Genomic DNA, 27,558 nt, shown 5'->3' with positions numbered 1-27,558 from the left:
TCATGGGGGCCTGGGGCAAATTGCCCCACCCCGTGGGGCCCTGCCTCCTTCCTCCCTCCCTCTCCTACCAGGGATCCATACACTCTCTCCTCAGACCCGGGGCTCTGCCCTTCTATTCCCAGTATTCCCCATTCTCTCCCCCTACGCCAGGGTCTGTATGCACATCCACATTCCTGTCTGGGCATGCTGAGAACACCTGTGGGATTAGGTTGGGAAGCCCGAGCCTGAGAATGTTACCAGGGAGGCTTCACAGAGGGCTCTGTGCAGCTCATTAGCTGTCAGGTTGCACTAAGGCCCCAGCAGCAGGTCAGTGGTTGGTCTGAGTGGACAGTGTGGCCCTGCCCTGAGATGCTAAGCTGCCTAAGTCAATATACCTTATGTCACTCAGGATGTGTAAAAGCCACCCCCACCCCTCCCTGAGCGACACAAGTGTCATGCTGTCCACAGGAGCTGCTCCCCCAACAACAGAGCTTCCACTTCTCGCCAAGGTGGCATAATAATGCTGTTGGTGCTGCGCTCTCCTCTGGGCACAGGGGGTCTGCACCAGATGTGCTGCAGCTGCGCTGATGCAGCGCTGTAGTGTAGACTTCCCCAAGCAGCTTTGTGGCTCTAGCCCTTCCTGCTTCTCAGCCACAATGAAGGTGTGTTTTCTGTTAGATTTCTGAATACTGGCTTAGCCCTGTTCATTCCACTCACCTTGCAGCTGTAGTTTATGCTCCTTTTTATTGGCTTCACTGGGGCTAAATTTCCACATTGCAAAGGAGCGCTAGGCTCAGATAACCTCAAGCCCCCTGACCTTTAGCCAGATAGTTTACTACTTGTTCAGCGGTACACACATCTTCAGAGACTGTCCTATTCTGTCTTTATGGAGCATCTATGCCATATAAAGAATTTTACTTCCTTCATTTTTGAGTTCAGGGCCTTTGCAACGAGCTGTCTCACTGTGGTGGAATTTCCCTTCGAAAGGTTCTGGCACCGAACCTACACTGCTGAACTGGCTAACAGACCAAGACACCATTATTTAGTGGGTAAGCTGCTATTACTTCCTGATCCAACCCCTGCATGTTACTGACAAGTCAGTCTCTCCTGCTGCAAGAAGCAATCGTTGAATGGATTAGGAATTTGGAGCTGCTATGCTATTTGAGCAGGTTAGTTGAAGTCCCCCCTTATCACCATTTTGCCAAACTTGCAGTCTCTGCTCTCAGCACTGTGCTCGTGGCCTCGTCCGGACCCACAGCCCAGCAGCAGACCCCCCTTGGCTTAGCTGCAGGCTCTACCCCAGCCTCAGCAGGAGCCACCTTTCCATTCTCATGGTTGGCAGTGCCCAGTGCTGACAGCTGACAAACCAGGACACGGAGGCTCCCAGCATGACAATAACTATTGACCTTTTTATTTCAGTCAGCTACAGCAGCTCTACATTCCCCTAAAATACTGTCCTGACCCTCTTGTGTTACCACAAACAGCTCATGGGCAGACACATTGAAGTGGCACCAAGTTTCTCTTTAAAGCTTAGTATTAAATATTAAATAGTCTCTTATTCCATTTACATTACTGTGTCAAGAAAAAGATAGTTAAAAGGTAAGTTACATGAACCTGTGAACAGCCCCTGTTCATTAGCATTGCAGGCTCTCAGGCCAGTCCTCAGGAAGGCGGTGAGTTGCTCCTTCAGATATGGAGGAGATCCAGATCATGGACTAATACATGAGTTTCCTGTCTCTCCAGAACTGGGCTAAAAATGGGTCCACCCTGGTGTGCTGGGGAGCAGGCAATCTGCACCCTTGACTTTCGGAAACAGAATTTCTGCACTAGACAGAAAATCCTAATGTGATTAGAACACTGTGTGGTGGAGGAGGGTTTTTACTCCCCAGGAAGGGCTAATAGTTGAACGTGCTTCTTCCTATTGGCCACCATTGGCAATGTCCAGCAAATCACTAGGAGACAGAGCAAGGATTTGGTCATTATGGACTTTGCTGGAGAACATTCTCTTAAAAAACAAAACAGAAAACCCAAAGAGTTGAGTCTTCCTTTGATTTTAGCAAAGTAGTAGTTTAAAAAAGCACTTAGGAAGCTGGTACTAAAGTCATTAGATGTTCTCAGAGCAGAGAGTCGTCCGTACATCCCCCTTCGAGTCCATAGCGAAATTCTTGCAAGTTTGAGACTCCATAGAAGTGGACAAAGGCTGCAGCCACCACCAGCACATGGAAGATCTGATGCGACTGGAACTGTGGGAAGGTGAGATAAAGCCCTTAAAAGTTAGACCAGCAAGAAGTCAACAACCACAAAAGGTGAGTCCTGTCCTGAACTGTCAGAGCTCCATGTATATTGCAGCATCACAAACCAGGCAGACTGGTCAAGGGTCCTTTTAGTACCTCTAGTCATGACCTATTGGTTCCACTGCTTATCTGGTAGTTTACATCTCAATGCCAGGGGGAAAAAGCTCAATACACAGGATAAAGGGAGATTCTATTTGAAACGGGCCATTTATCTCACCCCATTGGAACTAAAACTGCCTGGGACACAGAGGTACATTCCTCTTATGTACGTGTGGAACCACAAGCCAAGCTAATTGCAGGGGAGCGGAGCCAGCTGCCTTCCCTGGAGCTGGACTTGATGGCAGAGTCAAGTTCCTCTGAAATTAGCCCCTGACAGCAGCTAAGAGCTGCAGGAAGGAACCCACTGGCCTTCGAACTTTCAGTTTGAAATACATACTGAGGCCAAGATATCAATAGACATGACCTACAATTCTGAAGAGGGACCTAGATGGTTTGGGCTGCAGAGCCCGCAGATGACCTAGGCAGGGCAACTCCCTGAGCACAGCTGGCTCCACTGCTGAAGCTGCCTGGCTTGCCGAGCTCAGTCTGGGTTCCCCTGGAAAGGCTGAGGCAATGGGAAATCACTGCCCCAGAAAAGAAACACTACTTCAGCCTCAAAAGGCAATAAGCAAGGGATGTACGGGGTCCATTTTGAAGAGAGCAATGGGAGGCCACAGACCCAGGGACTGGAGAGCTTTAGGGGCAGTAACAGCACTTGTTACTGGCCCATGGAGACTACAAACCCCACATGCACTGCTCCAGCCTGATCTAAGCAGCAAGGCTGCATTGCATGCTGAATCCTAGAACCACAGGCTACCCCTGCCTTCTCTTTTGCCCCTCTTGCTCTCTTCACAATCTGCCCTTCATTACCCAGCAAAGCCCCACATTCCAGAGCTCTCTCAGATGAGTCTAACCCAGAAGCTCTGGGTCCAGCCCCACGCTGCCCTCTGGAGTGCATCTAGCATCACTTCTCCTGGCTTTCTCAGCAAGATACCCCTCAAGGAGAAGGTAGGCTCTACCCATGCCCCCAGCAAAGGCTGTACTCACCCAGATGTCAAACTTGCCAGGAAAGAAGCGTTCTGGGATGCGGGCAGCGTACAGCCCTGCTCCTGTTATGTACATCACAGCCATGAGGAAGAACCAGCCCATCTGGCCCACAGTGGTTGCTTTCACAAACCCCTCAGCGATGGTGAAGTGCATGGTGGGCACAACGCCACTCAGCCCCAACCCCAAAAATACCCCTGGGGGAAAGAGAGAGAGAGTGTGAGCCCTCAGCCTTCATTCAAAATACAGCCAAGGCACCTGAGCCGGAGGCTGTCCTACAGCTCCCACGATAGCAGAATGCAGGTCTCCTCTAGGCCAGGAGGGAGTTGAGTGTTGGGGAGAGTTGCTGGACTGACCGCTCTGGGATGAATAGCTCCCACATCCCTTCAAGCTGCCCCCCAGAGGCTGCCCATGGAGGGAGAAGAGTTGCAGAGCAATGAGTACCAATGGAAATAGGCTGACTTCACAGACAGGAGCCTTGGCTGCCCTGCTTAGCCTTCCAGAGAGGCCTACATGGGCCATTGGTGATGGGACAGTAGGAGTGGACTGAGACCAGACTCCTTCATGTGCCAGTCAGATGGAAACTGTTTGGAGAGCTCAGCCCCAAGACTGCATTTAACGGGAGACCAAGAGACCACATATCGCACTAGCAATCTACTGAACCAGTCATTCCCCCATCGGACAGAACCCAGGCAGCAGGTTTCATTCAGCACCTTCTGGGCTGGTTCTAGCTTTGCCCTGCACTGCCTGTGGGGCAGGCTGGATTTCAGTACAGCCGGCTCCCCAAGCACTGCTCTCCCCCTTGCTCTCTCCAAGCTAAATGGAAATGTACTTTTGGGGTAAAGTTTCAGCCGAGTCCTGGTAGCTGCTTTTGAGTTCCATGAAAGCCAAGTCTGGGAAATGCAAGGGGCTTTTTGGCATAGGCAATTCAGAAAGGGCTGAACTGCCCAACACGGAGCTGTCAGGGTTACTTGTGCTCCCCAAGGACTTGGTCCTTTAGTCGTTTGCAAAAAGTCCCCCGGAAAAACGTAAACATTTAAAGAGCTGGGCTCTGCCTCTGCACAGCAGGCCCTGGGGCTAACGCTGGGAGAACAACCCTATGATCAGCTCAGAACCAACACTGACACATGCTCCCCAGTGTCCATAGCCTTCTCTGCAGACCGATTGTCTACTGAGCTCTCTGGGCCCATGCAGCATTTAGAACTAGGCACACAGGAACCAGCTTGTCTGCAGCATCCACCACTTGCTGTAGAATCGAACCATTTTAAAAGATTTCTAGATGTCGAATTGCAAAGAAAAATTTGCAAATGGAACTGATGTAGTGATGTCTTCCTGAGGCCGCAGACAGCGCCCTCGCCACAGCAGCTGAGCTGAGACCCCCCCAGTCTGGGATTCAGAACAAGCAGCAGGTAGGTTTAAATGGCAGAATTGTTAACTGTGGTCATGTAAGCAGAAACACCCAGCAAACACTGCATGGTCGGTGGAAGCCTGCTCAAAACCTCGGCTGAGAGGGGAGTCTAGGTTACAACACTGCCAGCTCAGATGATCTGCACTGCCACTGAGCGGGGTTTCAAGCCAGCTCCAGATACACACCCCTTTGTGGCCAAAGTAGCGAGGCCGATCCGTGCCACTCCAGCAGCTGGCACTGAAAAGCACTGACTGGCCTGGGGCTTGTTTTCTTTTCAAAAACAGGGAAATTAAACAGCAAAATCTAGGTCAATGCACCAAATGTAATTGCACAGAAGTCAAGCAGTGAAGGTGTTCAGGCACTCTGGGACGGGGACCGGCCATGGCTGTGCAGTCTCTGTGTCGTGTTAAACTGTTCCCCTCAATACATACACTGGTGTTGCCAGAGAGATGCCCAGGCTGAATGGGTTGGTTGGGTTAACCCTGCATTGGCTGACCCTGGTGCAGTTCTACTCATCTTCGGAAAGGGCCAGCAATAACAGGTTTTGTATTTTATACAGCGTGGCCTTCCCCTATGTGACTCCCTCCTGGTCTCTGGGGCTGTGACCTTGGTGCTGACTGGGAGAGGCTCCCGTGGGGATACAGTGTGGACTGTAGCAGACTGTGGCACATACAACAGAGCACGTGAGCTGTTCCACCAAGCACCTGGGGCCATTGGCAGCACACCAGGACACTACAATCATTACCGCTACAGCAGCTCAGCCGAGATACAGGCAGCACTAACCACTGCAGCCCTGCTCAGCCCAGAGCCCAGGTGGCAAGTGGCCAAGTGCAGAAATGCTCCAATGCAGGTATGCTGCCCCTCCACTCCCCCCCCCCCCCCCCACTGGGGAGAGCAGAGGGAGGTTGACAGGGATGACTGGGGAGGAGAGAGCTCATTTCTACAGCTGAGTGGCAGCTTTTGGCTGCCAAGCCACTGCCCAGAGAAAGGAGGTCTCTGCTGCAGCAGCCTCTGGGCCTTTCCAGATAGCAATCAAGGGGTTTCAAACTCCAGAAGGTGTGCCACCAGGCAGGAACCTCCTGCCCTTTGGGGCAGCTGGCAGCCTGTGCCCAGCATCAGCATATTCAGAACCTACAGCACAGGCAGAAACAAGCCTGGCACCAGCTCCGCTTCTTCCCTCTACCCCAGCCTCTGTCCCACACCTCTCCACTAGGGCTGCACGCCAGCTCCTGTGGTCCCAGGGCAGGTTTCATGCATTAGCCCCTCAGGCAGGAAGTCTACCAGCTGGAGTGCCACTGTGCAGCAAGTGCCATATCCCACAGCTGCCTTCCACTCCATGAGCTCCCCGTGGGGGACGGGGCTGCTGGCCTCTGCCATGCATCCCCTGTGAGGCCTCACCAGCCCCAACCCCGGCACTGGGGGTCCTGCAGGCACAGAGATTGAGAGCTCAGCTTAGGGGCTTCAGGCCAGCTTCACTCCACCTAACAGGGCACGGCCCCCTCCTTGTTTCACTCCATCCCATCCTCATTAGCAGGCCCAACCAGCAGCAGCATCTTTCAGCCGGGTGCAGGAAAGGGTCCCTGACAGGGCACTGCCAGCTGCCCTGGTGGCAGCACTGCTGGGGCACTCCTAGCTCCCACAGGTCACAGCTCTATGCCTGGCCAGGACCAGACACTGGTGAGGTGTCACCCCAGGCCCTGCAATCTGAGCAACCAAGGAATGCTCCTGTTCAGATAGCAGAGGCCGCATCAGAGGCTAGGGGTGGAGGGAAAGGAGGCGCACAGGGCCTGTAGGACATAGAGAAGTTCCGTGCATGGCCCATAGGGAGCATGTTGGGGGCAGGATGGGGGAACCAGAAGGCAGAGCTGGAGTTCAAGGCAGGCAGCTCCATGCCCTGTGCCACCCCTTGGGCAAAGGCACAAACCCTAGAGATTTGGCCAGGGGGCAAGTCAGTGCATTGTGGTTTCCCAGCCACCCCTCCCAGGTCAGTGCAGCACATTAAAAGCAGCAGCAAACCATGAAGTGTGGGCCTGGCCCAGATTCTGAACTTTTCCCCAGGCGAGGAGTGTTCACAGCATGGGGTCTGGCTGCCCTTGCATTGCCGGTTGGAGCACAGCTAGACGGGGGGCTCCAGCTCAGCGAGGGGCAGGCACCAGGGGAGATGGACTGACCTAGGATAGTAGGACACAGGCTGGCCATGCTGCTGGGAGGGGGCCTGTGAGCCACAGCGCTGAGCATAGCAGACGCGGTAGCCGTGGAGAGAACAGAGAGCCTTTGGGAAGGAGGCGCGTTCTAGAGTATCCATTGGCTGATAGAACCAGGCGCTACCTCTTCAGGCCTCTGGCAGAAGGGCCCCATGTCACCCGCTCTGTTCTAATGCACAGCTGTTCCTGATGTACCATGCGGCAGCCCCCATGGGGGACATCTCACCAGCTGGGCTATCTCCACCGCTCAGGGAGCAATGGATCCTCAGGCGGGCTAGAAGGATCTTGGTTCCACCATTTCAGTGGCTGTCCTGTTCAAGCAGTTGCCAGGACACCCACCCTGGCTTCCAGCAAGGGTTACAGCCTAGAGGACACAAAGCTGGGGTAAGAGCTGCTGGGTCTGTGTCTAGCAGGGGAATCATTCCCTGCTGAGAACAAGCCAACCAGTTTTCAGCTGTACTGCAAGACAATTCCCATGCTCCGGCTCCACGTGCCCTCGGCACCAGTAACTGTTGTGACTGGCAAAGCCAACCTGGCTCGAGGCATGGGGCAGGGTCGGGGTGGGGAAGAAGAGATAAAAGCAGGTGTCTCTGGTGAATGCTGCTCTGGGAAGGGCTCCCTGGACAAAGTCACAACCTCTGGCAGCAATTCTGCAGCTCCTGCTCCCCTTGGAGGGTTACCGGCTCTCAGCCGGTCAAAGAGGGAGCAGAGAGGAAACCCCTGGGCTCACTAAACCAGTGGTTCTCAATCAGGGCTCTGAGGCCCCCTGGGGGGCTGTGAGCAGGTTTCAGGGGGTTCCTCAAGCAGGACCAGCATTAGATTTTCTGGGGCCCAGGGCAGAAAGCGGAAGCTTCACTGTACAGGTCTAAAACTCGGGGCCCTGAGCCCCACCACCCGCGTCTGAAGTCGACACCTGAGGAAAGTAGCTTTGTGTGGGGCCCATTACAATGGAGCCCCAGGCAGCTGCCCTGCTTGCTACCCCCTAACGCTGATCCTGGCTTTTATATGCAGAAAACCAGTTGTTGTGGCACAGGCAGGCCACAGAGTTTTTACAGCCTCAGTAAGGAGGAGGCCTCAGTAAGAAAAAGGTCGAGACTCCCTGCACTAGATGACCTCCATCCACTTCCAGGCCTCAGTGCTAAGCAGGCTGACTAGCTTCCCGCTGTGGCACAATCCTGAACAAGGATCACAAGAACCCTGTGCTGCCTGCAGCCTCTGTTTCAAGTGAGCCCGAGTCTCCCGGATCAGGGGGACTCTGACAACGGTATGACCCCGCGATTCGCGGCACAGCCAGGAGTGGGACAGCCCTGGGGGAAGCAGCCAGGACTCCAGCTGGGGCACGAAGCACAGGAACATTCATTTAAGCTACATCTAAGTGAAAACTACCTGTGCCTTCTGGACTAGTAAACATCCAGCACTAGCCATCGCTGCCAGGTGGCAGAGCCATGCCTCTGCCCTGTGGCTGTGGGAGGGAAATGTATGTTGCCTTTAACTCTAATAGCAGCTCAGGACCAAGGCTGGCCAGATACAGCTGTCACACTGGAATGCTTCAGGCCCTTCTCCTGCTCTTCTCACTAGAGCTGGGTTGTGGAGGCTTGGCTCCGCATACCCAAATCAAGAGCAGATGTGTATGTCAGTCACTGACCCCAGTTCCTAGGAGGCTGCCACTGCTCCACACCAGCCAACACCAGAATCACACCACAAAAGTGACAGCTCGCCCAGGCACTCAGTGGCCTACAAATAAAGGGTGTGATCCTGTTTCCAGTGAGGACACTAAGAGCTGTGGCCTTAACATCAATGGCACCAGGCTTGTGCCACTTGCATTTCCAGGCCAGTCTACCCAGATCGGCACTCGAAGCCCAACACGGGCTCTCTCCTGGAACATTGCTGTATTGCAAAGCAAGGAAGGTACTGCAGGAAGCTAAAGACAAGGACAGTGATGGGAGTTTCCATTGCCAGAAAACTGGTGGAGTGAATCCTTCTGGGGCAACTGGATTGTGCCCACAGCGATTGGTAGCTTTTCTATGGATCCCCAAATGGCTCATGCACTGAAGTTAGCCACTGTAGTTCTCTGGGAGAAGCAGCCTCTTTATCCCCAGTTTACAGATTGAGGAATGAAGTGACCTACCCAGAGGTGGGAAATGATCTCAGATCTCCTGAGTCCCTGTTAAGTGCCTTAGCCGCAAGCCCTTCTGTCAGGCTGTGGGGCTTTCCATGTCACACCCAGTGGGAGTGGCCCCGCCCACACCCAGCATGTACAAAGTCAACATCCACTAACACCAGCTGAAGAGCTTGTGGCTGAATGAAAAGCATTCCTACCTGCTCTGGTCTGTCTGTGCTTGGGGGTTGCAAACCGGTCCCACTGAGCGACAATGATTGCAGAGATGCCCAGGACGCAGACAATGGAGAGGTAGATGAGCCGAGGCTGCGGTGAGCAGTAGAATGAGTAATAGAGCCAGGGGACAAAGCTCCCCATAATCAGCAGTGCTATTCCTGAGTAATCCAATCTAGAACACAGAGAGAGAGAGAAACCCAGGGGTCAGTTTGGAAGTGCACTCCCCTCACTCTGGCATGTCTACACCCTCAGATCCCGTTCTCGCAGCCCAACCGCGGGCTCTCCAGCTGTAGCCCTCCAGACTTTGCGACCCTACCTCCGTCTGTAGGCCTAGCTAGGGGGAATGTGACTGGGAAGAACTGCAGCAATGCATTGTGGGTGCTTCTGTTTGCGTTCCAAGTGAGTTTGTGGAGCAGAAGCGTAGGAGGGTGGGTCTGTCTGGGCGGTACAGGTGGGAGCAGAATTAGGTGTGTCTGTGCAGTTTTCTGTTTAGTGACAGCATGGACAGGACAAGCACTGGCACAATCTCAGGGGGAAGCAGTAGCTCTTAGTCCTTGTTTGCACAGGAATGCTGACAGCTTCTTTCATCCCCAAGTGCTTGCAAATGATACACATGGGAATCACTTCCTTACTGAAATGCAGCCAGTGCTGGGGTGAAGAGCAGCAGCTATGTAACATCCCATGGCACATCAAGGCATTTTGGCTAAGGGCACCCCCCTCTTCCCTCCCCCCAATCTTAGTGCTGTGCAAAGCAGCACCTGGTGGACAAATCCCTTTGGCAGACTGGCCTGAGCAAGATCTGCTCCAAAAGCCCCGCACACTATGTTGTTCAGTGCCTGGCAGGCTAAGGCTGGGCTAGGTCAGCCTGCTGCTAGGACACGACCAGGAGTTAGCAGCTGCTGCTGAACAGTTTTGTGGTTGTTTTGCTGCAGCCGACTCACTTTGAAAACGTCCGGGAGACCTTCTCCGAGTGACAGTAGACGGTGTGGAAAAGCCAGGAAAAGCTGAGGCATAGCACTGCTCCAAGGAAGAAGATCCCGAACACCACCTTCTCTTGAAGAGGGGCCATGAAGTACATATTGGGCCTGAGCATGGTCAGAATCCCCAAGAAGAGGAACATCACAAAACCTGCAGCCAACACACCAAAGAGTCAGTCAGCCAACAGGAGCCACTTCCAACAGCTGCCTAAGGGAGTGCCTGTGCAATGGCAGCGAGCCAGCGTTTCACAGCAGACCTGGGGAAAATCAACACCAATGGTCTTTGTAGTCCTGACCTGTGCCAGGAGAGAGCAGCACAGAAGGGTCACACAGCATCAGTCCTGTTAGCAGGGGAACTCGATAGCTGCCCGGGGAACAAGAACAGACACGGAGCTAGTCTGGATCTCCCTGCCAGGGCCTGCAGCAGGGTGTTGCTGTGCCCAGTGCAACATGCATTCCATTCTGCTGCCTTGAAGGGGCCAAACCCGTTTGGGGGGATAGAAGTGGGGAAGGGCCAGGCTCTCTTACTTATTCTCCAAAGACTCAGTTGCCTCTAGAGAGAGATGTGTGGCACTCCCGGCCACGCTCATCAGTTCTGCTCCTGGGGGAGAGGAGATGAGGAGTCATTTGAGGTGCTTCTTCCCCCGGAGGCCTTAGCAACACTATGTCTTGGGGTCTGGGAGCTTGGGCCTGGGCCCTGCGTGCCCATTTGTGCTGACATTCGACTGCCAGGCTAGCCACTGTTACTGACACCACTCAGTTCCAGACCATGCTGAGGACACACTGTCCCAGCTGCTCCGGACACGATGGGCTCATGCATGCAGCCTTTCCCTGCCTGGACCTTCTGGAAGGCCCTGAAGAGCATTCTGTAGCACTGCCAAATGGCTCCAGGACCTGTATTGGAGGATGGGGCCCACTTGGAGATAAAAGCACAAATGATCCAGTCCCCATGGGCAGCAAGGCTCAGCACACCCTGGAAGGCACATGCCCACAGCCTCTGGGGACTTGATGTAAGAGCTCATTTTTGCCTCAGACATCTGGAGCTAAGAGGGATGACTGCCTGCAGAGCTAGAAGGCGGATGGCATGTGATGTGGTTAGCATGGCCAGGTGAGTGGTCTGACTCGGAACTGTTTTAAGATGGCTTCAGTCTGCACCTGGCCCTCAGCGCTGGCTGCCTAGCAGGAATGTTGCTGTTGCAAGCTAGTTCACTGCATCCGTGACATACTTCCCACCCTACAGGAGGAACTGTGAATCTGACCATCATTAGCAGCCCTGGGTACACTGAGCTGCACCTCCAGCCAAAGGCCACAAGCAAAATCTGCCTCTTCCTGGGTTCCCCTGGAAAGGCCTGGACCCTCGTGCTGTCCATCCAGGAGAGCAGTCTGTGACATTGCACTCCATATGATTTTATGAAAATATGCTAATGAGTGTGAATATAATGCAACTGGAATATGCTTCATGCAAAAGGTCTCTTGTAAGGTATCATTACAAAGGTTATAATCTACTGAGCGTGGTCATCCTATTTGTATGTATGTATCATTCTTGTATTTGAAACTAGAAATATGAAATACAACTCCGAGGTCCTATTGTAATTATGCAAATGGTGGTTTGAAATCTTGATGGCTCCCATCAACTAGGACAATTGGTTGTAAATGGCTCTGTTTACTTGCAAGCCTTCCTGTGAGTCAGGCCAGGAAGAATGAAGGTTTGGGGTTTCACAGGACATGTGACCATGTCACCTGGTACTGGAATCCATCTAAAACCTGGTGCTTTTCCACTTAGGAGGAGGGGTGGAGACCCAGAGAGACAAAAGATCCCCACCTTGTGCCAAAGCTATAGAAGGGGGTGGAACAGAACAAAGGAGGCTGCAGTCAAGAGAAATCCCCTAGCTTCCACCTGAGGTGGAACAAGGACTGTACCAGAGAAAGGGTTGGGCCCAGGCTAGAAAGGAGCCTAATCTGTGAAAGAAGCTTATGGGAACATCTTTGAGATTTATCTGTAATCAGTTTCTTAATGTATTAGGCTTAGACTTGCATGTTTTTGTTTTATTTTGCTCAGAAACTTACTTTGTTCTGTCTGTTATTACTTGGAACCGCTTAACTCCTACTTTTTATACTTAATAAAATCACTTTTTGCTTATTACTGAACTCAGAGTTAGTGACTACTACTTGGGGGGAGCACACAGCTGTGCATCTCTCTCTATCACTGTTATAGAGGGTGGACAATTTATGAGTTTACCCATACAGAGTAAAACAGATTTATTTGGGGTTTGGATCCCATTGGGAACTGGGTGTCTGGGTGCTAGAGACTGGAGCACTTCTTAAGCTGTTTTCAGTTAAGTCTGCAGCTTTTGGGAGATGTGGTTCAGACCTGGGTCTGTGTTGCAGCAGGCTAGCGTGTCTAGCTCAACAAGACAGGGTACTGAAGTCCCAAGCTAGCAGGGAAAACTGGCTCAGAGGTAGTCTCAGCACATCAGGTGGCAGTCCCATGGGGGTTTCTGTGACCCCACTCATCACACAGATATCACTCGCTGTGCGCTCCCCTCACTTTACTGAAATGGAGGCTGAGCTGTGCTGCCCGTAGCACTGACACGGACACTGTGAGGAGGTCAATGGCAGTTGTGAGCTAGACGACAGATGTGCTGGCCAGGACCTTTCCGGGAGCTACTGCCTGCCTGGCAGTTACATTTACTTGACTGCACCCCTTCCTTGAGCCGGTCCAGCTCTGAGGACACTGGATGAGCACAGCTGAGAACTGACAGATCACAGTTGTGCCAGCCGCCAGACAATAAGCTGGTGCCTACCGTTAACAGGTTCCAGGAGAGCATGAACAGTCTCAGTTGACCTAGGGGGTCAGATCCCTCTTTGCCTTGTGATGCTGGGGAAAGGGAGTGGCCTGTTCTCCCCATACACGGCCCTCACCCAAAGGTCAAGTGCACCCTGGCAGCAATGACAGCAACATAATCCCTAAAGTGAATCCAACTACTTGTCTAGTGCTCAGCACGGATGCCAAGCTTGGATCCCTGGCCAGACGACGAGGAAGCAGGCTACACACCCTGATGGGACAAGCCCACTCTGACCCTGACAAGGTGTGTTCTGTGCCAGGTGAGGCGAGAGCTTCTGGTTCCTCATTTCTGCCTCCCTAGTGACAGAGCAGCACATCTGAATGGGGGCACCCGACCCCTCACGTAGCACAAAGTGAGGATTAGGGAGCACAGAGGGCTCAGCACCAAACAGCTCCCATACTCCCACTCTCTGTGTGCGGGGGGGGAGGGGGAGAGGAGAGACAGACATTCTTCACTGTTCTCAATGGGAGCAGCGCCCACCTTCCCCTTCTGTGAGCCCAGCAAGTCCCAGTTCTGCTCTGCAGGTCTGTCAGATTCTGAACACAGACGTGTCTGTTCACATGGGTTAATCCTCACCAGCACCCCACATGAACCCCTGTGTCCATCCCCTGTGAGTCCAATGGGTTATCGCTCTGCCAGCTCCACACTCACTCAGTGCATGTAGTGAGAACATGGCTACTCGAGTTCTGCACAGGTCTCCCACCTGCTCCTGCTATTATGGCAGTGGGTCCTTCAGGGATCTACACTAGTCCCACTCAGGGCTCAAATGGCTACCACCCCAGCCCAGTGGAGGATCTGGCACAACAGGCCATGGGAGGCCAAGAGTGACCTGGGCCCTGAAACAGTCTACCAACACTGGTCAGTGGAATGATTTGGAGGCAGCGTGGGGGCCCCCAAGAATCCCGAACTCCTAGACAGACAGGTTTGCTGCCCTGGCAGAGTATCCAGCCCTTTGGGGAAGACAAAATAACTCCCAGGAATGCCTCTGCCCCTCTGACTGAGGGTGCAGCCATGACAGGCCCATACCAAGCTCCCTCCATCCCCTTGCTGGGGAGGAATTCTCCCCTTCTTCCTGCCCACTAAAGAGAGAGCAGAGGGAGGATGCGGAGGAGAACAGGACACTCCCTCCCACTCTTGACTGTTTATGTGACAGATGACGCTGAGTGAAACTTTTCCCCTGGTAAAAGGCATCCACTAGAGTCAGCCTCTGAGCCCTCTGAGGCAGGGCCCTTGCCTTGTGGGGTCTCTGTCCTGAGCAGGGCATGCTTGTGGGGCCACAGCCATACTCATCAGCCCCAAGGACAGAGCTCTCCCTCAGTCACCTAGTAAGTGAGTCCAGATGTTGCCCGTCTCGGTGTGTATTCGGAAGATGCTCTTGAAGCAGGCTCTGAAGGACGGCATAGGGGGTCTGTGTCCATGCAGGAGGTAATCGTTATCCTTCAGCCAGTCTGGGAGCACATCATAAGGAATCACCCTCCAGCGCCCTTCCCACACCTGCAACACATCAACCCACGCAGGTGGTTACTCTGACTGGCGGCCCCTGGCCAGGCATGGCAGCCATTCCAGAGCCACTTCTATCCCCGTGACTGCTAGCTGTTGTTTCCATGGTGCCCATCGCTGTGAAAGTCACGCTGAAAACCACATAGAACCAGTCAGTCTCTTCTGTGAGTTAAGTACTGAACTGGCCCAGCCTTCTCTCCTCAGAGGACATGAGAACTCAAGAGAAAGTTCCATTGTTGCAAAATTAAATGCTTTGCAAATACCCACAGGATGCCCATAAAGGGCCTTCTCCACACTCAATACCTTGGGACTGACAGAGACCAGCACCCTCAGAATTTGGCCCTTCATCACCCTAACAGGCAACACTGTCAGCAGAGCCACGGTTGGAGACGTGACAGCTCTTATGGGACATTGTGACAAAAACCCCAACGGAGTTCATACAGGAGCGCCCTGGAACCACGTTTTCATCCTGGCCCCAGCAATCGCTGCACCAGCCCTTCTCTCCCATGGTTCCACAGGTGTATGAGTGAGTATAGGAGCTTCTGCTTAGTCCCCAAGGCACACCACAGCAATACTGGATAGGTAGCAGTCAGTGCTCCAGACCCCAGGACAGATCAGAGGGGCAATGCTGAGCTAGATTAGGGCAGGGGTTTGCACCACACTTGCCCCTGCCAGACATGGATAACCCTCACTGTCACATGCACTAGATACACCTAGATTGTTCCACCTGTCAGGTCCTTGGCATTCTCCAAACAGCACCCAGGGTCACTGCTGGCTGTAGAGGGCTTCTCAGGAGCACTGACAGCAAGGGCAGGAAGGAGAAACAGCATTTCACAGGTGCTGCTGTTCACTTCCCATTCCTCTTGGCCTTGCAGTTGAAAATTTGTTAAGCTCTTGGCTTAGGCCCCCTGCCCATGCTAGGAGGAACCCCAGTGCACTGGATTTAGTCACCCACATTTATGGCGTCCTCCTAACAAGGAAGATTAACCCCAATGCAGACCCAGCACAATGCCTCAGACTCTGTCACAGTAGAGGACAGCGGCCCTGAGCCCTGGCCCTGGCAGCCGTCCTCCATCGGCCGGCATTCAGGGCTGCCATGAGCTGACAATACCTTGTACACAAATTCCTCCATCTTTTCCATAGCGTGATGAGCCTGCAGAGGTAGAGTCAGCACGCGAACCACCTCCTCTTCCTCCTCCTCCTCCTCCTCCTGCGGCGCTGTGCATGGCTGCTCCTTGACCTAAAGGGAGAGATACCATTATTTGACACAAGCCACAACCCACCAGAGAGATGGACCATCAAGATGTGGGGAACTTAGAAAACAGCAAGTATATTCCAACCAAGAGGGGTGTGAACCCTTAGAATATATAGGTGCTACAGCCCTTCTGAGAGGGGAGAGATGGAAGCCTCCCCAGTCACCATTGCTTTTGCATCATGGTACTGTCTTAAACCGCACACAGAAGGGCTAATCCCAGATTCAGTTTTGTTTAGAACACGGATTAGAATGGAGGATCTTCCTTCTTTACAGTCCAGGGGGCAGCCTGAAATGGCCACTCTGCTCTAGCCAGGGAAGTGCACCCAGGAAATAGGCCAGGTACCAGCTGAAGCAAAAGCATTAAAGAACAGAGGCAGCCCCTTTTCACTGCATGTCTAAAGCAGAGGCTGCTGTGAACATGCTGCCCCTACCTATTACTAACAGGTATTAGAAGATGACTCCTAATCTTAAAAGCCACAAAAGCAGAAGAACCAATAAGAATGCTCCTTAGAATTCCTGCAGTGCACCCTGTTCACCCTGCAGGCAGTGCTTTCAGCAGGAGTGCAGAGAGTGTTCCTTGGCTGATATTATGAGGCAAGGTTTGTTGAAGGCTGGCTGAGACCAGTTTACCCTCCTCCCTCTGCCCCAGAAAACAGGAGCACACTGGGGTGGGAGGGGGTTGTTTGCTTATGACAGATTACTTTCTATGCAATGGAATAAAATTTCCAGGACAGATTTTCTGACATGTCATCACTCTGAACAACAGAGAGTGGGTGCAAATCCTCACCATTCAGATTCAGTCCATTTTCACCCACAATGTGCACTGGTGTAAAGGGATGACAAGGGTCAGGGTCTATTGTAGGGAGCCCAAAGCCCCACACTTCCATGCACCATGTTGCTAATGGGATTACAGGCAGATTTCTGGGTTAATCTGCAAGGACAGTGTTGAGAGCCTAAATAACTAGGAGTATATCTGTCTGTAACTCTAGGGCATTCAGGACACATTCAACAGGACCGACTGGAAGCAATTTATAGGAAGAAAAAGCACCGAATGGATTTGGTTTGCAGATCCCAGCAGCTGCCCTGCCTGGGGGCACTCCGTTGGATTGTGCCTTACGCTGGCTGAGCTGACAGCTCCCTGGTCTCCCTTCTCCTCTAGCAGCGGCCCCAGTTCTGCCAGCTCCAGATCGTCTCCTTCTCGGCTGCTGTTGGAAAGTCCATTTCCTTGGCTGGTTGCTGACCCTTTGCGGGACGACATCTGGTCAACACACAAAAGGTCTTGAGCTTCTGTGTTCTTGAACATTCACACTAGGAATAAAAACAAGACAAGTGACACTGCAGGCCTGCCCCCTTCCATTCAAATCCAAATCTGTCACACCAAGTGACCCAATGCTTTGCAACTTACTGCCTTGGCCAACACCGATGACAGCATCTACAAGAGCCAGCTCCTCAGCTCAGTGCCCATGGCGGTAGGCCTGGTGCTTGCAAGGTGCAGCTGTACTCTGGGCACGGGCCCATTCAGAGTTCATGAGAACTGGAAAAGCCCAACCCCCCTGTGACACCCTAATATTCACCACTGTCATGTAATTAGGATAAGTTTTATACAAAGTATGACTTGTGAGGTATCATTCTAAAAGTCTTGATCTGCTAGATATTAACATCGCATTGTCATATGTGAAGTTATGAACTTTGGCTAGGTATGCGTTACTGAAACGTTGCGAGGTTGAAAACATCCACAAGCCGCCTTTCAGGTACAACAGTAATGCTAATGGCTTATTGAGAAAATACACACAAGCACAAGTATTACCGCAGGAACTGTCTACAATAGAAATCTCTCCGAGATAACACTACACAATAGGAACTGTTTGACCCAGATCACAGCAAAAGAGTTTTCCAGCAAGTGGGAAGAAGATATAGAAGCAGGACAGTGACATCATGAAGGTACCACACTCTCCCTGCAACAACACACCTAGAAACACCTGAGAGGCAAGGACTGAACTGTGGGAAATGATGGTCCCAGGTTAGAAGGATCTTTAGCCTGTGAATGAAAGCCTGGAAAAGCCAGTGCAACTTGTGCCTTAAGAATCTGCCAGCCTGTTTATCACTCAGGGTGAGAATTTGCTAATTTATATCCTATTTAGTGTTTTAAGATCAGTTTGCGTTTTTATTTACTAAGGCAATCTGCTTTGATCTGTTTGCTATCCCTCATAGTCACTTAAAATCTATCTTGTCTAGTTAATAAACTTGTTTTTGTTTATTCTGAAACCAGTTTGTGGAATTCATAACTGAGGGGAGCAAAAAGCTGTGCATATCTTCTTCCACACTGAGGGAGGGGGTAGATTTCCTAAGTTTACACTGTACAGTTCTCTGTGCAGCACAAGACAATATAATTTTGGGTTTACATTACAGAGGGGGTGTGCACGTGAGTGCTGGGCAATTCCCGAGTCCTCCCACACAGAGCTGATCTCAGTGTCGTGTGTCTTTGTGCAGCTGGGTGTGTACTGGAGGAGGCTTGAGGGCTTGGCTCAGCAGGGCAGCGTAAGGGAATCCTGACTGGTAGAACCAGTGGGCTCAGTGGTACCCCAGTACATGAGGTAGCACCCCAGGGGTGAGCAATCCATCACCCCCAATTTGGAATCTCCTTCTCCCTGGCTTCAGGCCCTTCATCCAGATTCCAGCCAAGCTTTAAAGGGAGCCCAGGGAATCTCAACTCCCAGAGGAGGCAAACCCAAGATGGCAGCCACAACCTTCTGTGCTGCATCAACAGTGTCATGGGAGGGTGGGTCTACAAGGGCAGTACCTTTGGAAGTGCATGTGGTTCTCTGGATACCACCACGCTGGACTGGAATTTCTAAACACAACCAGGATGCTGTGACAGGATATGGGCAAAAGCAGAGTTTTCACTGGGAATCTGCCATAAACAAGGATCATCCAAGTGGAACCCCATAGTCTGAAGAGAGAAGAGGATTTGGGAGTACTCTTTAAATGATCAATGGAAAATCAGAATGCAGAGATATTAGGTGAGAAGGGAAACGTTCACCAAACCAAAGGAAATACGTTTATCATTATAAGCCACGCAGAGAGACTCAACTACCTCTCCAGAGAGGTGAAGCAAACCCCATGGTCTAGCAGTTAAAGCAGGAGACCAGAGCCACCAGGATCCCAGCTCTGCCACGGGTTCCCCTGCTGGCTTCCACCAAGTCTCAGTCTCTTGGAACCTTAGTTTCCCCCTCTGTAGGACATGAGTGATACTAATATGCCCAATTCATGAGGCATTTATGGAACAGCCTTTGTACAGAGCTGTTCCTCTGAACATGACTAGAGAAGTGCTAAGCAGCATTGCGTGGACGGAAGGGATGAGGATTTTGGCCTCATTCTATTTACTAGCCAGGATCACTTCACGTCACAAAACTAGCATGGTTTGGCAGAACTGGCCATTTCTGCTCAGAAGAGGACCAAGAAGCAGGATGCTCAGGATGTAGACCCGGGGGATGCTGGCCTAGCAGCTGTCTATGTCGTTCAGCCCTCACTTATGAGAGCCACCTTAATCACACTGTTGGTATCTGACCCCCAGGCTACTTTCTTACCTCAGGGTGACAAGCATTCACCCTCTCTTCCAAACCCCAGGGGAAAATATCATGCCACTACCTGCAGCTTATGCAAAGCATCCCACTGTTAGGAACCCATCTTAGTTATCTTAGGCTATGTCTACACTACTGCATATGTCGGCAAAACTTACACTGCTCAGGGCTGTGAATATTCCACCCACTCGAGCAACATAAATTACACTGACATAAGTGCCAGTGTGCACAGCGCTATGTTGGTGGGAGAGCTTCTGCCACTTGCAGAGGTGTCTTTTTTATGCCGACAGGAGAGCTCTCCCTTCGGCATACAGCGTCTTCAACAAATGCACTGCAGTGGCACAGTTGTATCGGTACAGCTGCACCACTGCAGCGCTGTATGTGTAGGCATGGCCTTAGAGTTGGGTCTTGCACCCTCTGAAGTCCATGGGGGCAGGTCTTATGTTGTGAGCACTTCAGGGAAGGGACAATGGACCAAATTCACTACTGCGAGTATGGGTGCCAGTTAAATCAGGAGTGAGGTGGTCCCTACTTATTCTAGGGGCAAATTTGGCCCTACATTAGCTTTTGTATAGTGCGGTACACATTGAGAATGCTCAGGAAAAATCCAGTATCGAGTCCCACAAACCCCAGTATCCTAACCCTGCTGCATGACAGTCCCATGTTTCACAAATGGTTCCAGATCTTATTCAGCACAAAACAGTCAATGGATCAGAGCCCAAAACAAAAGGAGACACCAGTCCAAGAACCTGAGTCCACAGCTGGCTTATGCATTAATTCTACTCAGTCAGGACAAGTTCTCTCTTTATGGGTGAACAAGATGTTAAGTTTTCCATCAAGACCACCAGAGGAGACCACCAGACTACACTTAAATACAGCAATGAGTGTTACAGAACCGCTCTCTCAGCAAAGTCTGGGAGGCCATTCGAACTCTTAAGCATCTTGTCTCCTTATACACAAACAGCTGACACTGCCCAATAATGTAAGCGGAGAAAATAGTAAATTAAGAAAAAATAACCAACTCTGCTTTAGTACACCCTGGAGTACCTGAATGAGCTCTTCTTTCCCTATGCAACACAGTTGGCTGCTGGGCTGGGTCCGTTCTCACTCCTTAAGAGTCAGGGGCCAAGACCACGCAGAGGCAGACTTAATGGGACTTGCCAGAACTCCCCTGAGCATCTTCGTTTGCAGGATTCACTCTTGCAGGGTCAGGGTCCCCTCTCAGGTACATCCAGGCCTTGAAAGATGCTCTTGTCTTCTCCCCAGTGAGCAGTGGGAACTCTTCTGTGTGAGTGTAAGGGCTTAACCTATCAATCCTATAGAATTTGCAAATAAAGTTTTTGTCTTTATGGTTGTGAGGAAAAAAAAAATCTTTCCAAATACAAAGAATGTAAGGATGTGGCATTGCGCTCCTGAGTCTGCACACAGAGGGCTGGAGTGCCTCTCTGGTACTCTTCACTTGGCAAGCAGCAGTAGAGTGAAAGTGACAATACTAATCAATGCTACTAGCCAGAGGCCTGTGCACAGCAATGAAATGTCAAGAGTTGGGTGAATTTCAGTATACTGCTGCCACTAAGGAAAGCTATCAGCAGCAGCAGGCAGCACTGGAGTTAATGGTCAGGGAGAAGGCTCCCCAGAAGAGGTGGTGATGGGGCAGGGGAATAGAGTAGCAAAGCTAATGCCACAACCATAGCTGAAAGGGCCAAAGCTTCCAACCTATCGGATTCATATCAGCTTCTGGCTAGTATATAAGACACATGGAGATGCTATTGGAGCTAGGATTCTCACACAGGTATAGCCCCAAGACGTCTCTGTAAGATGTTCAGCCTTGGCTGCCTTTGCTCCTGGCTGCAATTCCCATGCATTCAGCTGGTCTTTCCAAGACTGCTTTCCCAGATTGAGGTGTCATTAGAAAAGGTTTTGGAACAAATTAATAAATTAAACAGTAATACATCACCAGGAGCAGATAGTATTCACTCTAGAGTTCTGAAGAAACTCAAACAGGAAACTGTAGACCTACTAACTGTGGTGTGTAACCTATCACTTCAATCAGCTTCTTTACCAGATGACTGGAGGATAGCTAAAGCGACGCCAATTTTTGAAAAAGGCTACAGAGGCGATTCCGGCAATTACAGGCTGGTAAGTCTTATTTCAATACCAGGCAAACTGGTAGAAATTATAGGAAAGAACAGATTTACCAGGCATGTAGAGGGACACAATTTGTTGAAGAAGACTCAACATGGCTTTTGTAAAGGGAAATCATGCCTCACCAATCTCTTAAAATTCTTTGAGGGATTCAAGCAGGCCTTTGGAGCGCAGCAGCTCCGGAGCAGTGGAGCTGCAGGTTTTTGCCTGGAGCTGGAGAGGAACACAGCTCCAAAGCCCTGGATTCAACAATCATATGGACAAAGGTGAGATGGTGAATGTAAGAACGGCCACACTGGGTCAGACCAAGGGTCTATCTAGCCCAGTATCCTGTCTTCCAACAGTGGCCTATGTCAGGTGCCCCAGAGGGAATGAACAGAGCAGGTCATCATCAAGTGATCCAGCCCCTGTTGCCCATTCCCAGCTTCTGGCAAACAGAAGCTAGGGACACCACCCCTGCCCATCTTGGCTAATAGACATTGATGGACCTACCCTCCATGAACTTATCTTGTTCTTCTTTGAACCCTGTTATAGTCTTGACCTTCACAACATCCTCTGGCAAGGAGTTCCACAGGTTGACTGTGTGTTGTGTGAAGAAATACTTCCTTCTGTTTTAAACCTGCTGCCTATTAATTTCATTGGATGACCCCTAGTTCGTGTGTTAAATAACACTTGCTTATTTATTTTCTCCACACAGGTCATGATTTTATAGACCTCTATCATATCCCCCCTTAATCATTACTTTTCCTAATATTTTTTTTTCCCTTTTCTGAACCTTCTCCAATATATCTTTTTTGAGATGGGGCAACCACATCTGCATGCAGTATTCAAGATGTGAGCATACCATGGATTTATATAGCGGCGATATGATATTTTCTATTTTATCTATCCTTTTAATGATTCACAACATTCTGTTCGCTTTTTTGACTGCTTCTTTACACTGAGTGGATGTTTTCAGAGAACTATCCACAATGACTCCAAGATCTCTTTCTTTTGAGTGGTAACAGCTAATTTAGACCCCATCATTTTATACGTATAACTGGGATTATGTTTTCCAATGTGCATTTCTTTGCATTTATCAACACTGAATTTCATCTGCATTTTGTTGCCCAGTCAACCAGTTTTGTGAGACCCTTTTGTAGCTCTTTGTAGTCTGATTGGGACTTAACTATCTTGAGTAGTTCTGTATCATTGGCAAATTTTGCTACCTCACTTCATGTTTACCTCTTTTTCCAGATCATTTATGAGTATGTTGAATAGGACTGGTCCCAGAACAGCATCCGACAAAGTGGGTATTCACCCACGAAAGCTCATGCTCCAATACGTCTGTTAGTCTACAAGGTGCCACAGGACTCTTTGCTGCTTTTATAGACCAGTGTTTCCCAAACTTGGGACACCGTTTGTGTAGGGAAAGCCCCTGGCCGGCTGGTTTGTTTAACTGCCGCGTCTGCAGGTCCGGCCGATTGCGGCTCCCTCTGGCCACGGTTTGCTGCTCCAGGCCAATGGGAGCTGCTGGAAGTAGCAGCCAGTATGCCCCTCAGCCCACGCAACTTCCAGCAGTTCCCATTGGCCTGGAGCAGCAAACCACGGCCAGTGGGAGCCGCCATCGGCCAGACCTGCCCTGCCAGCCAGGGGCTTTCCCTACACAAGCGGCGTCCCAAGTTTGGGAAACACTGTTATAGACTAACAGACATACTGGAGCAGATATCCACTGGATCCCCTCAAAGAATTCTAGTAGATGGGAAATCATGCCTCACTATTTACAAAAACCATGTTGACTCTTCCCCAACAAATCATGTTCATCTATGCGCCTGACAATTCTGTTCTTTACTGTGGTTTCAACCAGTTTGCCCGGTACTGAAGTCAGTCTTACTGACCTGTAATTGCTGGGATGATCTCTGGAGCTCTTTATAAAAGTTGAGGTCACATTAGCTATCCTCTAGTCAGAAGCTAATTTAAATGATAGGTTACAAACTACAGTTGTTAGTTCTGTAATTTCACATTTGAGTTCCTTCAGAACTCTTGGGTGAAAACCATCTAGTCCCAGTGACTTATTACTGTTTAATTTATCAATTGTTTCCAAAGCCTCCTCTAATGACATCTCAATTTGGGACAGTTCCTCAGATTTGTCGCCTAAAAAGAATGGCCCAGGTTTGGGAACCTGCCTCACATCCTCAGCCGAGAAGATTGATGCAAATAATGCATGTAGTTTCTCCGCAATGGCCTCCTCATCCTTCAGTGCTCCTTTAACATCCAGTAGCCCCACTTGTTGTTTAGCAGGCTTCCTGCTTCTGATGTACTTTAAAAAAAACCTGCTATTATTTTTTGAGTTGTTGGCTAGCTGTTCTTCAAAGCCTATTTTGGCTTTCCTAATTATATTTTTACACTTCATTTACCAGAGTTTATGCTCCTTTATATTTTCCTCACTAGGATTTAACTTCCACTTTTTAAAGGATGCCTTTTTGCCTCTACTTCCTTTACTTTGTTGTTTAGTCATAGTGGCACATTTTGGTTCTCTTACTATGTTTTTTAATTAGGGGTATACATTTAAGTTGAGCCTCTATTATGGCTTCTTTAAAAAGTTTCCATGCAGCTTGAAGGGATTTCACTTTTGGCACTGTCCCTTTTAATTTCTATTTAACTAACTTCCTAATTTTTGTGTAGTCCTCCTTTTTGAAATTAAATGCTACAGTGCTAGGCTGCTGTGGTGTTTTCCCCACCTCAGGAATGTTAAATTTAATTATATTATGGTCACTATTACCAAGCAGTCCAGCTATATTCACCTCTTGGACCAGATCCTGTGCTCCACTTAGTGGCGGGTTCCAGGACCAACTGCTCCAAGTAGCAGTCATTTAAGGTGTTAAGAAACTTTATCTCTGCATCCTGTCCTGAGGTGACATATACCCAGTCAATATGGGGTGGATATAGTGTACTTGGACTTTCAGAAAACCTTTGACAAGGTTCCTCACCACAGATTCTTAAGCAAAATAAGCTGTCATGGGATAAGAGGGAAGGTCCTTCCATGGATCAATATAACTGATTTGGATCATTGGTTTGACCTAGTATGGCCATTCTTATGTTCTTATGCTTTTTTAAGCCATTCCCTTTATTTTCAGTGTCTGAAATTGGGCCAGCCCCATTCTTTGTGTTGCTGGAAACCAGCTCCGTTTGGATGAGAGATGCCTCGCATCTTCAGGGGGCACTGACTGCATTTCTCAGTGTGTTCTCTTTGTCATTTCATTGCATGACACAGATGCCTTTCATGCAGTGTAATTGTATCTGTGTCAGTCCCAGGACACTCGAGACACAAGATGACTGAGGTAATAACTTCTATTGGACCAACTTCTGTTAGTGAGAGAGAGAGAAATTTTAAAGCTCTGTTGGGCCTTGAAAGCTTGTCTCTCAACCAACAAAGGTTGGCCAAATAAAAGATATTACTTCCCCCAGCTTGTCGCTGTCATAGATGCCTTTCAATAAGTGACATAACGTATGCTGTTCGCATATTTAAGTTTTTAGATCCTGTTGTTGCCCCAGATTTTAAAGCGAACCGTTCCCAAGAACCTATCCCTAAATGGCCTGATGCAACCTATGCTGGTCTCCAAGGGGCAGGAGGAACAGCTCTGCTTGGGAGAGCGGCGTGTCGAGCCCCTAAGCAGAGCGGCCGCAGAACTGCTGACGTTCGCAGGGTGCCACCGGGCCTGAGGCTTTCACACTCAGACCCATTTCCACGGGCCAGGGGCCGCAGCAATAAGCACGTCCCAGGCCCGAGGTGCCGCTACCTCGGGCACCCAGCTCCCCCGCCCGCCGCTCACGGGGGTCCTGCTCGGGGAAGCGGGACGAGGGGTCACCCCAGCCGGGGCAGGTCACGCGCGGCCCGAGGAGAGACCTGGACCGTGGCCTCCAGCACCGAGGAGAGGCGGCCCCCGGGCCAACACCCGCCACGGGCCCGTGGGACGCGTTAACCCGCGCCCCTCCCCCGACCGCCCGCACTCACCGGCCCCTACATCCCGGGCGGCAGCGGCGGCTCCGGCTACAATGGCAACACCGGAAACAGCCCTGGGCGTTACGCCACTTCCGCCGCAGGAAGCACCGCGCAACCTACACGCCACGTGACTCAGGGCACCAGCACTTCCGCTGGGGGCGGGGGCTGTGTGTAAGGCTGCAGGGGTCAAGGCATGAGCGGCCCCGGGTATTCCCCGCGTTGGTGTGATTGGATGCGTGAGTCACGTGGGCTGTTTCTGCGGCCTGACTGCTGGAGCTGCCCTGGGACGGGCGCGTGCGCTGTACTGGGAGCTGCTCGCTGGCCCCGCCCTCTCCTGTCCCCCCTCTCGCGGCGGTGGCGGCAGATTCCCTCAGCCCGGCTCTCCGCGTGGCTGTCGTGTTTGACCCTCCTGGGGGCGGGGCCGGAGGCGCTTTATCCCGCGGAGTGGGACGCAGGGACCGCGGGCAAGGCCGGGCTTGTACCGGGCAGGGCGGGGCTTGTGGGAGCGCTGGGCCCGGGGAGAGGCCCGCGAGGTCAGCTCGTCCGGGTGTGTCTCACCAGCACCAGGCAGACGCTCCAGTCTCCTTGTGAAACCCTCCAGCGAAGGCGCTTCCACAGCCTCCCTCGCCCTGCTGCTCTGCCAGGAGCGGTGCACCTTATAGACCATGGGTATGTCTACATCTACAATTTTGCAGCGCTGGTTGTTACAGCTCAGCTGTATAGGGCCAGCGCTGCAGAGTGGCCACACTTACAGCAACCAGCGCTGCAAGTGGTGTTAGATGTGGCCACACTGCAGCGCTGTTGGGCGGCTTCAAGGGGGGTTCGGGGAACGCGACAGCAAACCGGGGAAGGAGACCAGCTTCGCTGCGGTTTGCTCTCGCGTTCCCCGAACCACCCTGCAAACCGCAGGGAAGGAGACCTGCTTGCTCGGGGGTTCGGGGAATGCGAGAGCAAACCGCAGGGAAGGAGACCTGCTTGCTCGGGGATTCGGAGAACGCGAAAGCAAACCGGGGAAGGAGACCAGCTTCGCCGCGGTTTGCTCTCGCGTTCCCCGAACCCCCCTGCAAACCGCAGGGAAGGAGACCTGCTTGCACGGGGGTTCGGGGAACGCGAAAGCAAACGGGGGAAGGAGACCAGCTTCGCTGCGGTTTGCTCTCGCGTTCCCTGAACCCCCCTGCAAACCGCAGGGAAGGAGACCTTGCATGGGGGTTCGGGGAACGCGAGAGCAAACCTCAGGGAAGGAGACCTGCTTGCTCGGGGATTCGGGGAACGCGAGAGCAAACCGGGGAAGGAGACCTGCTTGATTACCAGAGGCTTCCTCAGGTATGCTGGGATACCTGCTTATTCCACGGAGGTCAAGAAAAGCGCTGGTAAGTGTCTACACTTGATCACCAGCGCTGGATCACCAGCGCTGGATCCTCTACACCCAAGACAAAACGGGAGTACGGCCAGCGCTGCAAACAGGGAGTTGCAGCGCTGGTGATGCCCTGCAGATGTGTACACCTCCTAAGTTGCAGCTCTGTAACCCCCTCACCAGCGCTGCAACTTTGTGATGTAGACAAGCCCTGACAGGCTGCCCCTCTGATACTAATCTGTTGTGCTGCAGTTTGACCCCATTGCCACTTGTCCTGCCCTCTCTGGCCAGAGAGAACAACTTTGCTCCATCTTTGTATCTGAGCACCATTATCAGCCGCCTCCTTAAGCTCCTCTTTTCCAAGCTACACCTAGCCAGGTCCTTCAGCCTTTGCTCCTGTGGCTTCTGTTCATCCCTCTGATCAGCTTTGTCACTCACCTCTGGATCTTTTCCAATTTCTCTACATCCTTCCAATTTCTCTACAGCAAAATTGGACACCGTACTCCAGCTGAGTCCTAACCAGTAGAGCAGTGCTATTGCCTCCCATGACTTGCATGCTATACCTCTTTTAATGCAACCTAAAATTGCATTTTTTTTCTTTTGCAGCAGCAGTGC

The 27,558-nt window shown here is 51.4% G+C and overlaps 1 protein-coding gene across 3 annotated transcripts; it reads right to left on the bottom strand.

Annotated features, from left to right (window-relative positions):
• Window positions 1-1,368: 1,368 nt before the first annotated feature.
• On the bottom strand, window positions 1,369-25,686 carry ADIPOR1 (adiponectin receptor 1). Of its 3 annotated transcripts, none has more exons than XM_050956309.1 (9): window positions 25,602-25,663; window positions 20,510-20,778; window positions 16,930-17,189; window positions 15,738-15,866; window positions 14,449-14,620; window positions 10,245-10,431; window positions 9,288-9,475; window positions 3,360-3,553; window positions 1,369-2,222 (listed from the first exon to the last, which is right to left on the bottom strand). In XM_050956309.1, exons 3-9 carry the CDS (start codon window positions 17,182-17,184, stop codon window positions 2,094-2,096), a joined length of 1,254 nt encoding a protein of 417 aa, XP_050812266.1. In that variant the 5' UTR covers window positions 17,185-17,189; window positions 20,510-20,778; window positions 25,602-25,663; the 3' UTR covers window positions 1,369-2,093. The 3 variants fall into 3 exon arrangements, with proteins under 3 accessions (XP_050812266.1, XP_050812269.1, XP_050812268.1); XM_050956312.1 differs by having other exon boundaries at window positions 16,999-17,189; XM_050956311.1 differs by lacking the exon at window positions 20,510-20,778 and having other exon boundaries at window positions 25,602-25,686.
• Between the last annotated feature and the right edge of the window lie 1,872 nt (window positions 25,687-27,558).

Source organism: Gopherus flavomarginatus, chromosome 5, assembly GCF_025201925.1.
Source record: "Gopherus flavomarginatus isolate rGopFla2 chromosome 5, rGopFla2.mat.asm, whole genome shotgun sequence".
NCBI classification, from domain to species: domain Eukaryota; kingdom Metazoa; phylum Chordata; order Testudines; family Testudinidae; genus Gopherus; species Gopherus flavomarginatus.
Note: the sequence above shows the minus strand (reverse complement) of the source record. Positions and strands in the feature narration are given on the sequence as shown.

Excerpts from the sequence above, each read along its gene's own strand:
- ADIPOR1 (XM_050956311.1), bottom strand. The coding sequence starts at position 17,184 with ATGTTCAAGAACACAGAAGCTCAAGACCTTTTGTGTGTTGACCAGATG. Across the intron at positions 14,621-15,737 it reads TGGAGGAATTTGTGTACAAG|GTGTGGGAAGGGCGCTGGAG; the intron begins GTATTGTCAGCT and ends GATGTGTTGCAG. Across the intron at positions 3,554-9,287 it reads GCACAGACAGACCAGAGCAG|GGGTATTTTTGGGGTTGGGG; the intron begins GTAGGAATGCTT and ends TCTTTCCCCCAG.